This window comes from Hyperoodon ampullatus (genome assembly GCF_949752795.1).
Source record: "Hyperoodon ampullatus genome assembly, chromosome: 16".
NCBI lineage: Eukaryota > Metazoa > Chordata > Mammalia > Artiodactyla > Ziphiidae > Hyperoodon > Hyperoodon ampullatus.
Genome location: NC_136929.1, coordinates 32879421 through 32895246, shown reverse-complemented (window position 1 = coordinate 32895246; position 15826 = coordinate 32879421). Strand labels below are relative to the sequence as shown.

Sequence of the window (15826 nt, the reverse complement as noted above, 5' to 3'; positions counted from 1 at the left end):
ATAGGATATTCTGGTACATATTTAGTATATAAGTGAGCAAGGACTCAGCATTTATAAACAAAAAGGAAATATGGTACATGACACAGTAGAATTACAAGTAATGTAGTTTTCTATTTTCCAAAATGTTACAATAATAACTTAAGAATTAAATATCTCAAATATAGCTTCAACTATTTTGCCAATTATATCAAACAGGATAGTGTTTGATAAAGTATAGTGAAAAGTATTGTTATAATTCTTGAAGTCAAAGAGCCTACACTGAACTGCCCTTGGAAGCCAGTTGTTACAATGCCTCAACCAGGTAGTATATAAATTGCACAAATAAGTAATAACATAGAGGTTTACCACTAATGAGGAATAGGGTAAATGAGAGCCCAAAGAGTAAATGATTAACAAAAGTTAAGAAATTTTCTTCAATTATTTAGGATAGAATAGTATGCTTTGGACTTAACAAGTAATACTACACTAGCCTTGACTATTCATAAAGTCCAGAAATAACTCTAATAGCATGAAACACTTGTCAGTCTGTTAGCATTACATTATTTAGCAAACAAAGTGCAATGTTTTAAATAAAAAAAGGCTTAATAGGCTTTTCCACAGATGCTTAATAAAAGGATGGCCAGGTTAGAATTAAAATTCAAACACAGTGGCTTATTAAGCAATTAAGCTTGATTATAAATTCTGAAATATAATTTTTGACATCACTCACTCTATTCTTTTACTGCCTCTATACTAAGCCTCCAAATCAAAGCACTGAACATCTCAACTATTTAAAATATAAAACTTTTTTAAAATAATTTAAGCTTCCACCCAATATTAAACTAGTGGTTAGAATGCCTACAATACAATAATATGATTCATCTGTTCAATACGTGAAGTTGTGGTGTGAGTTTTTCAAATTAAGATTAAGCATGTTAATAAAAATTTGACATATTCTTTAAGAATTTGACTCTGTCCTTTTAAAAAAATCTTTTATTTCAATTCATCCTGTTTCAATTCTATTCAAAATATAAATAGCCTCTAAGGAGATTACTGCATTCCTTGGAATGGATGATACACTGATAACAGGGTTTATAATTACTCATTCTTGTGTTCAGCCCCAAGTGAGGTCTTTTCTTCAACTTGAGCAAGTTATTTAAGCTATCGTGCCTTAGTTTACGTGTATGTAAAATGGGATAAGCAAGACCTCCTCCACAGTTTGACATGAAAAATAAATTAATCTTTAGATATTAACAAATTTCCTACCATGTAATAGTTACCCAGTAGATGTTTGCACCCCACCTTATTTTAACCAACTAACTATATTGATTGATTAAATCATTTTAAGTTAACAATATTTTGACCAGGTATCATGCTAGCAACTGAACACAGAGTGGTAAAAAAGTATAGACATAGCTACTCTTTCTAAGTATAAAAGTGTTTGCAATTTTTCAGTAAAATGTACATGTATCTGATAAGTTGGTTTTATTTCTTTCCATTGGATAGTATGTATAGACAAAGTCTTATAGTAAATAAACAATGTAACTGCAAGAATATCTATAAAGAAGACATATAAGAAGTACCCTGTAGATTAACTCAAACAACAATTTTGAAGCAAATCTTAAATATTTTCACTCGTGAAAATATTCTCTTTTTGTGTTTTACATCTGCAATATGGGCATGGCTTTTCTAAGCCCCATGATTAAGACTCTAAATTTGAAAAAGTTTTTTAGAATGATTTCTAAAATTTAAAGCTGTCTTTGAATGTATTCATAGGTTTTCCAAATACGTTACTTAAGAAATGCATGTTGTCTTTAAGAAATCCATGCTAATGGCAAATTCTAGGTACCGATTTTTTTCACATAGAATAGCATAAATATTTACGCATGAAAGACTATAACTCAAGGTATTTCCAACAGTATTTTGTGAAGAGAAAGTGGAGGAAAAAACAGCTGCACACTCAATTCTTTACATAGCTAAGATCTGACTTTAAATCTCTCTGATTCTTACAGATAAAAGAAACATGGACAAATAATGGTAGCCCATGTCACATGTGTTTAATGAGAATCCTGAAATTTAAGACATTAATGCCTAGGAACCCCAGAAGCAGTATATTTCCTTGAATTCAGGCCAAGAACAACAGTGGTCTAGGCAAAATTAACTGGATGGACAGTTAACACTTTCAAGGAAAATAAAGATTACTGTTAAGAATATAGAATAACGAGCTGATGGGAGTGATGACGCTGACCATTTTTACGATCAATTTAGAGAATATCAAAAAAAAGCAATCTGGCCATTTCATTAAAATAACAATATTGGTATCTGGGAGAAGTGCATATTTCTAAAATGTCTACCTTCCAGTAGTCCTCTCTCATTGATACATATAGTATTTTATTAGAGATGATTGATGTGAAGCTCACTGTAATTTCAAAAATTCATAGAATATTATTATGTCATGAAATCCATGCCGAGAAAGCAATTGCAGTTATAAATCAAAAAGACAACTCATATGGACAGGTCATATGGTAACAAGTTCTCCTTGGTATGGTATCCTTAAATGTAATTTATTCAATAAGTAACTTAAAGGTTACGTATGATGAGATGGATCTCTTGCTCAAATAACTTCAAAATACTGTTATATTCTAACAGTAAGAGATTAATTTTCTTGGAATTTAGAGATACTTGCATTTATATTCCTTTGAATTAACATGGTTCTGTATAACTCTTCTGAAATGTTTTTACCCTAATATAATAATCCCCTAGAAGGATTTCATTAAGCAATACAAGATAATAAATAATACAAACGGCATTTACTGCTTTAATATGTGAGTGAAGGGATCCAAAAAGAAGAACAGACTTTGAAAACCTTCACAATGCTACATTTTCACATTAAAAAGTAGTTTTCAACTAGATGTTTTAACAGGGAAAAGAACCGCTCAAAAATTGACTTCTAGGGAATAACGTGTTATCAGAGGGATTAAACATTTTATTGACTTTAATATTAAATACTATACATGTTTAAAGAGAATCTTGATGATATAGCATCGCATTTTTAAGTCTAACCCAAAATAGCAACTTATGAGCTCATAGCCCTTTGGAAGAGACAAAGAGTCTTACATCACCTTTAATGCTTTACAACTCCACACTGTTCCTTTAAGTCATATCCTTACATCTCAGGAGGCAAACTCAAATCATTAGAAAATATGTATTTAGAAAAATAGTTTCTCCACATATATTTGCATTTCTTAAATGAAAACTAATGGGAATATGTTTGATGGAATGATATTCCATCAAAGGATTTGACATTAGGAGGCATTTCAGTGAATTAAATATGAATCATAAAATTCTACATACCATGAAGATCAAAAAGTAACCGTCGACATGAGAAGGTTGTATCAGGAGAAAAATATTTTATTTGAGCTAATTGGAAGATACAAAAGCAATTTTTTAAAAACTGAGAAAATGATTACAATCCAATTCCATAAATATAGGGAAGGGCTCATCATTCCCAGAATTGATGTGTTCAAACTGAGAGATAAATAACTGGTATTCTATTTGGAACAAGACAAAAGTCCTGTTTCGAGAATCATTGTAATAAAACTAAATAGCAGATGACATCTTGCTATATGTAAGACTCTGCAAAGCGTTTTGTGATACATTAGCTCATTTGTTCTTCACAAAGTCATATCAAGTAGGAGATAAGGCAGATCTTATGATGTTTGGTTTGTACATGATAAAGTTAAGTATTTCAGAAGGCAGCTTGATATAGGAAAATAACCAATAAATTGGAGTCAGAAAATTTGAATTGAAAACTGTGTCTTGCACATAATAGTGAAATTTTGGACAAGTCTCCTAGCATTTTTTCCTCCTCTCTAAAATGATGTTTTAGGTACTAGTATCTACCTTGCGATGACTGAGGCCAGACAGTGTTAGCCACAGTCACATTGCTAGAAGTGATGAAGAAGGGAATGAAAGCCAGACTCTTCAGTTCCAAGTTAGGAGCCACATCACCATGTCATGTTGTTTAAAAAAATTACATGTCTTTAAAGAAAATCATAACCTACTCATTGTATTCTAAAAGCAACAAAGATAAAAGAAGCAAATCCATTTTGGCCTTCTCTGGGAATTCAGCTTATGGTAACTTTAGTTAAAATGTGAAATGGCAAAAAAGTACATCTGGAAATAGTTTAAACTACTGTATATATATCCTTAGCCATATATCAACAAGTGAACATGATAAAATGCTCTCAAATTAATTATACTGACTACTTCCTTAATGAAGTGCAAAAGTGTTTGCGTAATCTGATTCAATTTATTGAATTAGGTTACAGTTTTATAATTTTGAAAACTGGATTATTGTTTACAGTATATGTCAATTCATTTCCAATAATTAATAGCACAGCATACAGCTGTAATCAATTGAAAGCAATCTTCATTTTTAAGGTCCACTAGCATTTGTAGTGTGCATATTTCTAAAAGCAATATATGACTATGACAGTTTGAACACATATTATAACAGTAGCAATGATATTTCATATCCATAAGTCTTATTCTGCCCACAAATAAAAATTTATAAAAAGAATTTATTGTCATTAAACCCTGAAAAGTGAACATGTAATAACCAGATTTTAGTGTTCACTACCTCTACTAGGAATATCTATAGAACGCACATTTATATGAATTTGAATTTGCCAAGCTAAGACTTCTTAAGCCTAAGCTATACATTTTTTTTTTTTGTTATCAATTTTATTCTTAAATCCAAAGGAATGAGCATAGAGAGTCAGCAATCATAATCAGTAACACTTGGATCAGCCTGTTTAATTACGATAATAACACTTTATCTTTGTCTAGCTTCATCATTTACAGAATACTGTTATAAATTGTGTCATTTGACATTCATGGAAATTTAATGAGAAAAATAATTTTGTCATAATGAAAAGATTCTTTTTTTATAGATGAAGGAAATAAAGGATCAAAATATTCGACTGGCTCAATTAATACACTTTTTAAAAGTTGTATCTTTGGAAGATTTCCATAAATTTCAAGAATTGACAGGGAACTCTATTCAATATCCTGAGATAAACCATAATGGAAAAGAATATAAAAAAGAATATATACATATGTATAACTGAATCACTTTGCTATGTAACAGAAATTAACACAACATTGTAAATCAACTATACTCCAGTAAGAAAAAGAGAAATGACTCCTCCTTGGAGACTTTATTTTTTAAAGTGGAAAGTCAAATCAAAGAAATTTACAGTAAAGTTCAAGGTCTTTCATTTAAATCCCTTTAAGAGTCATGTCTTTCTGCTGTCAATTCTGATGATCTTTACCGGTTAAAATAATACTGTTTTTTCCACCCACCATTCCAAATCCTACCACAGCTTAAAAAATTCTGTTGTATAATATTAAATGATTGTCATTTTCTCCTATCAATCTTACAGCTATGGACCCCTTCACGGACTACTCTTAAAAGAAGGTCCGTGAGAACAAAGGAGGGAAAAACATTTTAAAATTTCTTTTAATCGGAAAAAAAATATTAGTGAGCCTACCATAGTCACAGTCTTGCCTATGAGTTAATATCCCATCCATGAAAACCAGTGTAACAAACAGTATGATAGCTTGTAAATATGAAGCATTCTTCTCAAAAGTAATTTTAAAAAATTACTCAAAAACTGTGAAAGAATATGAGTATAAAACCCTGAAAGGATGGATGCCCTTTAACCAGAAAGGCACCATGTCAAGTTTAGAATAATTCAAAGTGAAATAAAATAGAATCATCAAATTTTATAACTAGAAGGGAACAAGATTGCCTTATTCAATCTACCTCCCTCCAGTGCAAAATTACCTTCAGATTTGGCTGATGGTCCAGCAATGAAGGATTTTTTTTTAAACTATTACACTTTTGTACCATGAACAATATAGCCCATAAAAAGTAATTAAACATAAGTACTATGGCTAACAACTTTTTATCCCCCTTTCCTATTGAACCCTTCTGTCAGAAGGAAAAGTTAAGGTTTTATGAGTAATAAACTTCACTTTTAGATCGTTTTCCTTGTAGCAAGGCTCTTTCTTATGGAAGCCAGTGTAGACCTCTCTGTGATTACTGTTCATCAGTTAAATTTCTGTCCTTGGAAGAGCACAGTATGAATCTACTCTAGCATCCACCTTCAGACCCTCTATAAGTCTTCTTAAGACTAAACATCACCATCATTTCCAAAACCCTATTTTCTGGGCTATTCTCTTAATTCTCACAGTCTGTCAATGTCCTACTAAAAATTGCAAGGCCGTGACTGAATATAATATTCCAGATGTCATCTGAAGTGCAGAGTAAAGTTGTATTGTTGTCTCCCTTTCTCTGGACTTTATATTCCTATCCATTAAGCTTAGGTGTATTAGCATTTTCAGAAGTTCTATCAAAATGTTTTTTTTTTAACGTCTTTATTGGAGTATAATTGCTTTACAATGGTGTGTTAGTTTCTGCTTTATAACAAAGTGAATCAGCTATACATATACATATATCCCCATATCTCTTCCCTCTTGCGTCTCCCTCCCACCCTCCCTATCCCACCTGTCTAGGTGGTCACAAAGCACCGAGCTGATCTCCCTGTGCTATGCGGCGGCTTCCCACTAGCTATCTATTTTACATCTGGTAGTGTATATATGTCCATGCCACTCTCTCACTTCATCCCAGCTTACCCTTTCCCCTCCCCAGGTCCTCAAGTCCATTCTCTACGTCTGCGTCTTTATTCCGGTCCTACCCCTGGGTTCTTCAGAACCATTTTTTTTTTTTTTAGATTCCATATATATGTGTTAGCATACGGTATTTGTTTTTCTCTTTCTGACTGACTTCACTCTGTACGACATTGGTGTATACGACTGCATAACCAAATAAAATCTTTCAGTGTTTTTTTATGTAGAATGTTTTCAAATCAGGTCTTAAGTTCATTCATGACTAGGGCAATGAATGTTTTAGGAAATCGAGTTCAAGTTTTATTAATACTACTATTTTTCTGACATTTGCCAAGTTTATTTGAAATGTCTGGTCCTGTTAACACTTGGAATTAGCAACTCTACTTCTTTACAAAGAAGAGCATAACGTTGTAAAACTTATCTCCAATATGCATGGAGAAAATATAAAGAAATTTCAACATGAAATTTTAAATCCTTAATAACAAAGCTGGATCACTTCGTTAAGGGAAGAACCAGAAGCTTGGAAGTTAGCCAAAGGGGGGAAAGCCTATCAAAGACAGAGAAGGAGACTAAACAAAGAATTCTGTTTATCTTGTATGACTTTTCATTCTACAACATCTTTAGGAATACTCAAAATATATCTATAGCAGAGTTGCTTGTTTTTCCTGAATGAACATTATTTAATGTATTTCTCACTTCTCTTGGTTAGGGAAGGAAATAAGATAGTAATAGCACCTCCTATGGGTCAAGAAATTAGAGCAAGCAATAAAAGACAACATGTGACATTTTGTTTAACCAAGGGACTAGAACCCTATATGAGAATCCCACAGATAAATGGATAATCCACAAAGCTCCTGCTAAATCCACAAACCATTCATCATCATAATCAAAAATTGACTCTTATAATCTGATTTGCTTTTCTGTAAATAAACTTCTCTTCTGTCAAAGGAGGCATCATATTACTAAAAAAGAAGCAAATACCTTGCAATTAGTCAATTAAGTATATTAGCAACTTCGTTCCTGCAAATCTACTGAGAGAGAAGTTTAAGTAGATTATAACTGAGTCCAGTCCAGTGCAGGCATAAGAGACTACAGAACTCAATAGAAACTTGGAAGAGGGAAACAAATTAGGGAAAAAAGGACTGTAATTTTCTTCTAAATTAAATAGATGAGAGGCCTGTCCAGAAGTCTAGTGATATGTGGTTATGTAATTAAATCTAAAATAACAGATCTTTGCCCTAAGAGATTAGAAAATAAAGATTTTTATAAATTTCTATGCTAATAATAAGCAGGGCATATTATGATTTGACTGAAATGTGTGATTATAATGTGTATATAATATATACATATATAATGTATATATAATAAATATATTATCTAATCCCTCATACCAAAGCTATATTTACATTTAGTTATAATATGAGCTATATTTTATTCAGGTATGGATTAAATTAGTTCTATATCAAGATACTGTGGGTACATGTACATATATGCAGGAATTTTAAAGGCTAGTATGTTCTATGTTACCATTTTATTCCTGAAAATATTGCTTCTTTAGAGCATCAATCTAGAAGTATAAATTTCATCAATGGATGATGACAATGGTTAAATGTAGCCATCATAACCCACAAACAAACAAATAAATAATGCCCTCCATTTCCTGAGTGAACCTCCTTTAGGCACTAGACTCAGCATCTTTAATCTGGAGCCTAACTGTACTTAATAGGATTTTATAAACTGCATTATAACACCAGTGTTTAAATTTGTAACTCTGAGGCATAATCATGTCTCTCAGAAATCCTTTGCTAAACATATATTAGCCATATTCATTGAACAAATATTTATTTTGAATATCTGCTTTGTGGCAAGCCATATTATACATAATGGGATACTATAGTAAACAAAAAATCACCAAAATCTGTTGGTATGCGTGTCTTCCACACCACACTTGGGCCCCTCAAAATATCTCAACCAGGGACTTTCTGGGTGTGCAAGGCTGATAATGACCCCCAAAGTTATGCCCACCTCCTAAATCTGGGAATCTGGGAATACCACTTTATATGGAAAAAGAGTCTTTGCAGATGTGATTACATTGACGATTTTGAAATGGGGAGATGATCCTGGATTATCTGATGGACCCTAAATACAATCACGAGTATCCTTTCAAGAGAGGCAGAGGAAGAAGTTATACACACACATGGACACACAAATACACACACACACACACACACACACACACACACACACACACACACACGACAAGGTGGAAATTAGAGCCACAAACCAAGGAAAGCTGGCAGTCTCCAGAAACTCAGAGGTAAAGAAACAGATGCTTCCAAAGAACCTCCAGAGGGAGTGTGGCCCTACCGATAGCTTGGTTTGTCCCAGTGATAGTTGATTTTGAACTTCTCCAGAATTCCGAATTAATTTTTATTTACTTTAGTCACCAAGTACGTGGTAATTTGTTACGGCGGCCACAGGAAACTAATAGAGTGTTCAATACAAGTTTTAAGACTAAATACATTACATGATGAAGTTTGGTATTAGGCTGTCCTTCCAAAATGGGAAAAAGAAGATATATTACTTAATTCTTCTCTTCAAGAAAAATTTAAAGGGAAACACACATGAAATACTGATAAGCTAAATGCATTACCCTCAAAATGTCCAGTGATTAAACTTTCACAAATAGTCCCTACATATAAATTTATGAAAATGCATACTTACACATACTACATAAACTTCAGTGGTTTAAATAGTTTGTATCTTATTTACTCTTTGAGTGAGGCATTCAGTAGGTTGCTATGTTTTAATTTGTGAGTGAAGAAGATCAATCCATTTGTGACTGTTTTACTTGTGCATTTTTCTGTTATTCTTACGTGTAAGTCTCCCCAGGGAATACCATGCATTTGTTATGATAAACTTCAAAATATGCAAAACATATCTACACATTAATTTTTTCCTCAGAAGTTGAAATGCTTAATGAATTTAAAATATTACAAATGCTGATACTATAAAAATAGGTAGTTTGGATGTTGTTGTCGGTTAGTTGGTAATACTTAGCAAGAAAAATAAAGAATATAAACTTTGAAAATATGTCTTTGAATTATAAATCCATGTGAGAATACTTTCCTATCATCTTTTTTTTTTTTCTTTTTTAAGAAAAAAACGTTTCAATGGGATGAACTCTGGTTAATATTGCCCTGGTCTAGTATTATTTTCAAAATGGTAAAACTGCATTTATAAGTTCTTACCTTTTAAGCATAGTGCATGTGTGTTCACAGTTGCTTTTTTTTTTTATCCTGAATGCATATTGATTAGGTGCCTACGAGGTCACAGTGAGAGAAAAGATGTATCTAAGAAGCAAAACTATGAATCATTCATTCATTTAATTTGAATATATTTGAAAAAATTAAGTAATGGATAACTTTTCTAATGTAAAATGCAAATATTTGAGACTCACTGAGTTACTTCTTAATACTTACATGAAAATTGTATTTCAAAACTAGTTTGCATTCTACCCTGAAGATAAAATCAGGAAGTTGGCCAAATATGCTATCCAAGTTGCATTCCTGGCACAGGAGGAGAGTATTTAGAATTCCTAAATAACCCTATCCTTAATTGTAAAATACACATGATCCTATAAAAAGTATGAATGTTATTGGAACTCTGTTGCTAGGATGAATTTATTCCAAACTGGTATTTATTTTCAAAAATGATTTATGACATGTGCTCAGTCCAAATAAATGTAGGGAGCACTACAGGAGGTGTTGTGTTGTGAGACTCGACAAAGAGCCTTCTTTCTTTCATTAACTTCCACTTCTGGTTGCTATGGCATCCAGTGACAACCATAAATTGGGAAATTATCACCATCTGCCCACGCCCCCTTCTAAGGTTACACACAAGCCCACTTGAACAACCAAAGTGGCAAACAAAAACTCCATTAAGCAATCTCAAAGTTTTTCCTTTTCATATTATAGATACCTAAATACATAATCTTAGGCCTGGAAAGACACTTTTTAAAAATATAAAAATAGTCAGAATTTTTTCTGAAAAACAGATTCCTCAAGGAAAGATTATTATTTAACTCCAATGTTCAATTGTTGAAAAGAAAAATGAGGGAATGATTAGAAACAAATTGACAGATTTTTATAAATTGTCAAAATAAATAAATTTTTTCACAGGATCAATTTTTGCAACCTTGAAGGTAAATCTGCATCTTTTATGCTTTTCAATGGTAATACTTAGAGTACAAAATCACAGTTCAATGTTTATAGGCAGTCGATGATATAAATCTTAGAAAGGATTTGAGATTTGAGGGTGGGTTGTTTTCTTCTTTCTTTTTTTTTGTGTGTGTGATCTATATGTTTGTTTGTTTGATTTGCTAGTTTTAGAAAAATGATTTCCAAGTCTTTAAAAGATACTGATATAACTATAGACTCCTGGAAAAAAAAATTTAAACTCAAACTCACAGGTCAAAAATATAGTAGAAATGTCCTCAAACTAGTTTGCTTAATGTCAAAAATGTTGACATATAAGTTTTTCATTGTTTTAAAAAAATAACACATTTCATCTTTCCCATCTTGAGGAAAAAAAATAACATTTTAGTTTTAAAGAAAGTAGCAAATATAAATAAAGTCCTGGGACAAAATAATCTATATGTCCATATTGAATTATATTCCCCGAGTAAAAGTACTCCTTGGGAGAAAGTGTTACTCATTCTTGAGAACTATAAGATTTCTTTAAGATGATCAAACTTCCAGTTAATATTTTAAGATAGTGAATGACATTCTCCAAGGGATGAAGATATTATTCTGTATTCTCTAAAATCTAAACTTCTCCATCTAGAAAAATTTTGTGTAAAAAGAGCAATCATATTGAATATAGAAAGACAGCACAATTCATGTGCAACAGTCAAATATATGGCAGCGTCAAATCTTTGGACAAATGTCTGAAAATTGAATTAAGTGAAATAGGCAAGAGTGAGCTCACACGCCCTGTTTTAAAGACATTCCCTGGGCTCTATAGAGTATTAAACTGTCCAAAAGCCATTTCTTCAAATCTAATCTACTCTCCTGTTGAGTCTCCATTTCCTCATCTTTCTCTGGAACATGACTGATGAAGGTCTGTTTCAATGTAATGCTTAATAAGCTTGAGAGAAACCCTGGTTTCTGGGCTCACAACATATCAGGAAGAACAAAAGTTTAAAAAGCATTTATGATAAGACAGCACAGCAATTGAAATACATGAAATGATCCTGCTTCAAAAATGAATGTCCATAATAATGTGTCAAGTTTAAACTATCTTCAGTATCTCTGTTCACCAAGCTAGGGAAGTGTGTAAGATATTTCAGAAAGGGATCTATCAAAAATGACTTAATATTTTTTTAACATCTTTATTGGAGTATAATTGCTTTACAATGTTGTGTTAGCTGCTGCTGTATAACGAAGTGAATCAGCTATACATATACATATATCCCCTCCCTCTTGCATCTCCCTCCCACCCTCCCCATCCCACCCTTCTAGGTGTTCACAAAGCACAAAGCTGATCTCCCTGTGCAATGCAGCTGCTTCCCACTAGCTATCGATTTTACATTTGGTAGTGTATATATGTCAATGCTACTCTCTCACTTCGTCCCAGCTAACCCTTCCCCCTCCCCGTGTCCTCAAGTCCATTCTCTACATCTGCATGTTTATTCCTGTCCTGCTCCTAGGTTCATCAGAACCTTTTTTTTTTTTTTTTTTAGATTCCATATATATGTGTTAGCATACAGTATTTGTTTTTCTTTTACTGACTTACTTCACTCTGTATGACAGACTCTAGGTCCATCCACCTCACTACAAATAGCTCAGTTTTGTTTCTTTTTATGGCTAATATTCCATTGTATATATGTGCCACATCTTCTTTATCCATTCATCTGTGTATGGACACTTAGGTTGCTTCCACGTCCTGGCTATTGTAAATTGTGACTTAATATTTTGATTTTGAGTTTCAGCTTATGATCTTCAGTTGTTTAGAAACTTCACTTACCCCAAAGTTACTTTATGGTCTTAATTATGTGAGGTGCTGCTATTCTTAGATTCTGATGACATCACCTTATCTCACCATTGCTTAGGTAGTGAAGTATTTATTGTTTTCACCTTAAAATGTTGGCAGGCAATTTGGGACCAGATCTTTTCTATTTTAATACAAAAACAATCTAGAATACTTTTCATCCAAAATGTAACTGTGATTAGTGAGAATCAACACAAACTTATCAAATTATAAAATAATGATTGTTAAAATGATTATTTTTTTAAAGCCCCAAAACGTATTCATTGAGAAGTTAAGTCAAAGACTCTTCCGTCTTTCTTCTAGCACACCTGAGTCTTTCAGTCATAAAACATGAAAAGTTAAGATCTTCTTTCCATCTTGACTATGTAGTACCAACCCCCCACCCCCGCCCCGGCCAAATCTGCAAATCAGGAAATTCTATCTAGTTAAATAAAAACAGTTAAGCCTTAACAGAACGCTACCTACTTCTTTTCGAAATATCACATTTGGACTTAGAATTTCAGGCAGTAGGATTCAGTTACTTGTGAATCATGACTAAAGTAAACGAATAGAAATGATGATACCTGCTCTGTAATTGGGTTGTTTTCATCTATTGATTTTACTTTTCTGTTTCTCAATTTTTCATCTGCAAACATCAGCATAAAGATACAACTCTTCTTTGGAATGTGAATTATTTACTTTTAAGAACCTTTGGTACCTTACAAAAAATGTTAAATATATAAAATGAATAACTTCAAATTCAACTCAGTGGGTATTTGATAAAGGTTCACAAAAGTGAATCAATTGTTCAGACGCTGCCACAAAAATAAAGGTGAGTTAAAAGAGCCATTGCTTCCAAGGAGCTTTCAACAAAGTATGGAATGCGAAATAAGATACCCATGATTATATTACAGCCTAGAGAAAGACAAATGTTACAAAGGAAAAAGCAAACATTTATATGGGAATTCAGAGAAAAAATTAAGACTTTCTCCTTATCTTGCCAGATTATCTTTCCTGTTTCAGTCGTGTGAAATGACAATTACCTCTTTATACATCTATCTCCTCAATAAACTTTCATGATGACAAAGATTAATAAATACTATATATTATATAATAATAATATCATTATTATCATAATTTTAATTTGCTCTGAGTCTGGATGAAACATGGAAAGTGGGCAGACGTGTGTAAGTATATAAAAGAATTAATGAACACATCCAGGTGGTGAAAATCAAATGAGCTGTTTTTGCATGCAGCACATTATGAAAGTTGTTTATGGTATAGAGCTTTTGTGGTCGAGACTATCCTTTTACTTGTACATTTTCAAAATTCTAGTGATAAACATCCTTCAAATGCTTCTAACAGACATAGTTTAGGAGAAACAGGAGATATTTCTATTTGACATGGTTACAGTCTTTTGTTTGGACGCATGTTAATGTATTTTGTGAGTTTTTGTGGAACGAACTATAAACTTAGAATCCAGAGACCTGGGTTTGAATAACCACTGCCAGTGACCAGCTGGTTGACCTTGGGAAAGTTACTGATTCTCTCTGAGCTTCAATTCCTTAACAGGAAAGTAGGGATAAGAATTTGTCGTTTGATATTAGCAAGAGGATTAATTACAATAACTCCTAGCACTGTGTTCAATTAAACTTCTTTAATTTTATTTTAAATAAAGAAATGATGATAATCATAATGCAGTTTTGAAATAAATTCTCATCAGTAACATTATCTTAGTGTGAACAAAATATAACTGATGAGTGTGAATATCTATGGCACTGGCTGATTTTGAATATTTTCGGCATCAATAGGTAGCAGTCTTACCTGTTGGTGGGATTATCCCAGGAGACATAAGGCCTGGGACAGAATGTGGCATGATATGAGAGTTCTCTGGGGAGGTGACACTTTGAGTCCTCTTAGGAGGCCTTCCAGGTCTAGAACTGAAACAAACAAACAAAAAATTTTTACAATTAAGCTGTTGTCTTACACATCATTTCAAAGTTGTTTCAAGTGGTAACATGGACTGTAAATAAATTTGTTTCAAGGACAGTTGCTTTTGCAGTTAGATGTAATAGACTTCCATCACTAATTAGATTACATGCTGAATTCATTTTCCTCATTGAAGATCAGCCACTCTTGATGCATAATTCATAGCCTGCACCTCGTTACCTGCTTCTTCATATTAATATCTATACACAGTTTGAATTGCCTCGTTTGCATATGCTAAAGTTCTGCATGCAGCCTTCAGCGCGAAAATTATGCACTAACTTGTAATAATTATTACAGTCAGCCTGCTATTGATTTATGAGAATTTTAAAAACCAAATATGTGTAGTACTTGTAATGAATGATATTTTAAGGTTCTTCAGGAAATTAAAAGGCAATGGCTGCCTAAGGAAATGTTCTGCTTGTTTGATTTAATACTACAGTTAGCTGGGAGGTGGAATGAAAGAGTGATTCAGACCTATAGCACATTTTTCGATGATATGTTTTATTACTTCACACTGCTAGCCTGATATCTAGATGATAGATGACAATACATATCTAATGTGTGAAAAGGTCTTGCAATTTCTTTATTTTTTGTCATTTAAAAGATAAGTCAAGTTATCATTTAACCCTTATTCTATTTAAATGAATAGCCCCACTAGGTTGCCTTACTTTAAATCTGCTAAAATACATTGGAAAGGCTTAGGATTATTTGTAGAACATCATTTAGAAACTGCCAGTGTAGCATCTTATATCTGCCTTTGGGATAAATAAAAATACTTTGTGTTCCAGCAGTACTTCTCCTTTGCTTGCCTATTGTACAATGATAAGATTTAAAATTATAAAAGCAGAAGGTGAAAAGGATACAAGTATTCACCATCCTTGTACAAGGAAAACATGAAGAATACAGTATTAGCAATTTTTGAAACAAAGATAATTCACATTGTTTCCACTGTCTGCCTCTGTATCATGAATATACATTTATGAAAGGCTTTTCCATCATTTTTCTGGCCAATATGAGCCAGGACATATCAAAACCTCCAGATACATCCTTCATAAGTTCATGTCTCCATGTCAGCTTCAGCTGAGATCCTTTGCCTCATCAGAAGATTCAAAGATCCTACCTCTATTATTTA

At 32.6% G+C, this 15826-nt stretch overlaps 1 protein-coding gene across 5 annotated transcripts in view; it reads right to left on the bottom strand.

The window, feature by feature from the left end:
- The window catches only part of DACH1 (dachshund family transcription factor 1), a gene marked incomplete at both ends in the record, with an annotated part of 419718 nt that overhangs the window by 226326 nt on the left and 177566 nt on the right, over window positions 1–15826 (bottom strand). For all 5 annotated transcript variants that reach the window (XM_079721820.1, XM_079721821.1, XM_079721823.1 and 2 more), the window contains one exon: window positions 14530–14645. In XM_079721820.1, coding sequence (XP_079577946.1) covers window positions 14530–14645 — 116 coding nt within the window. The remainder of the gene's footprint in view (window positions 1–14529; window positions 14646–15826) is intronic.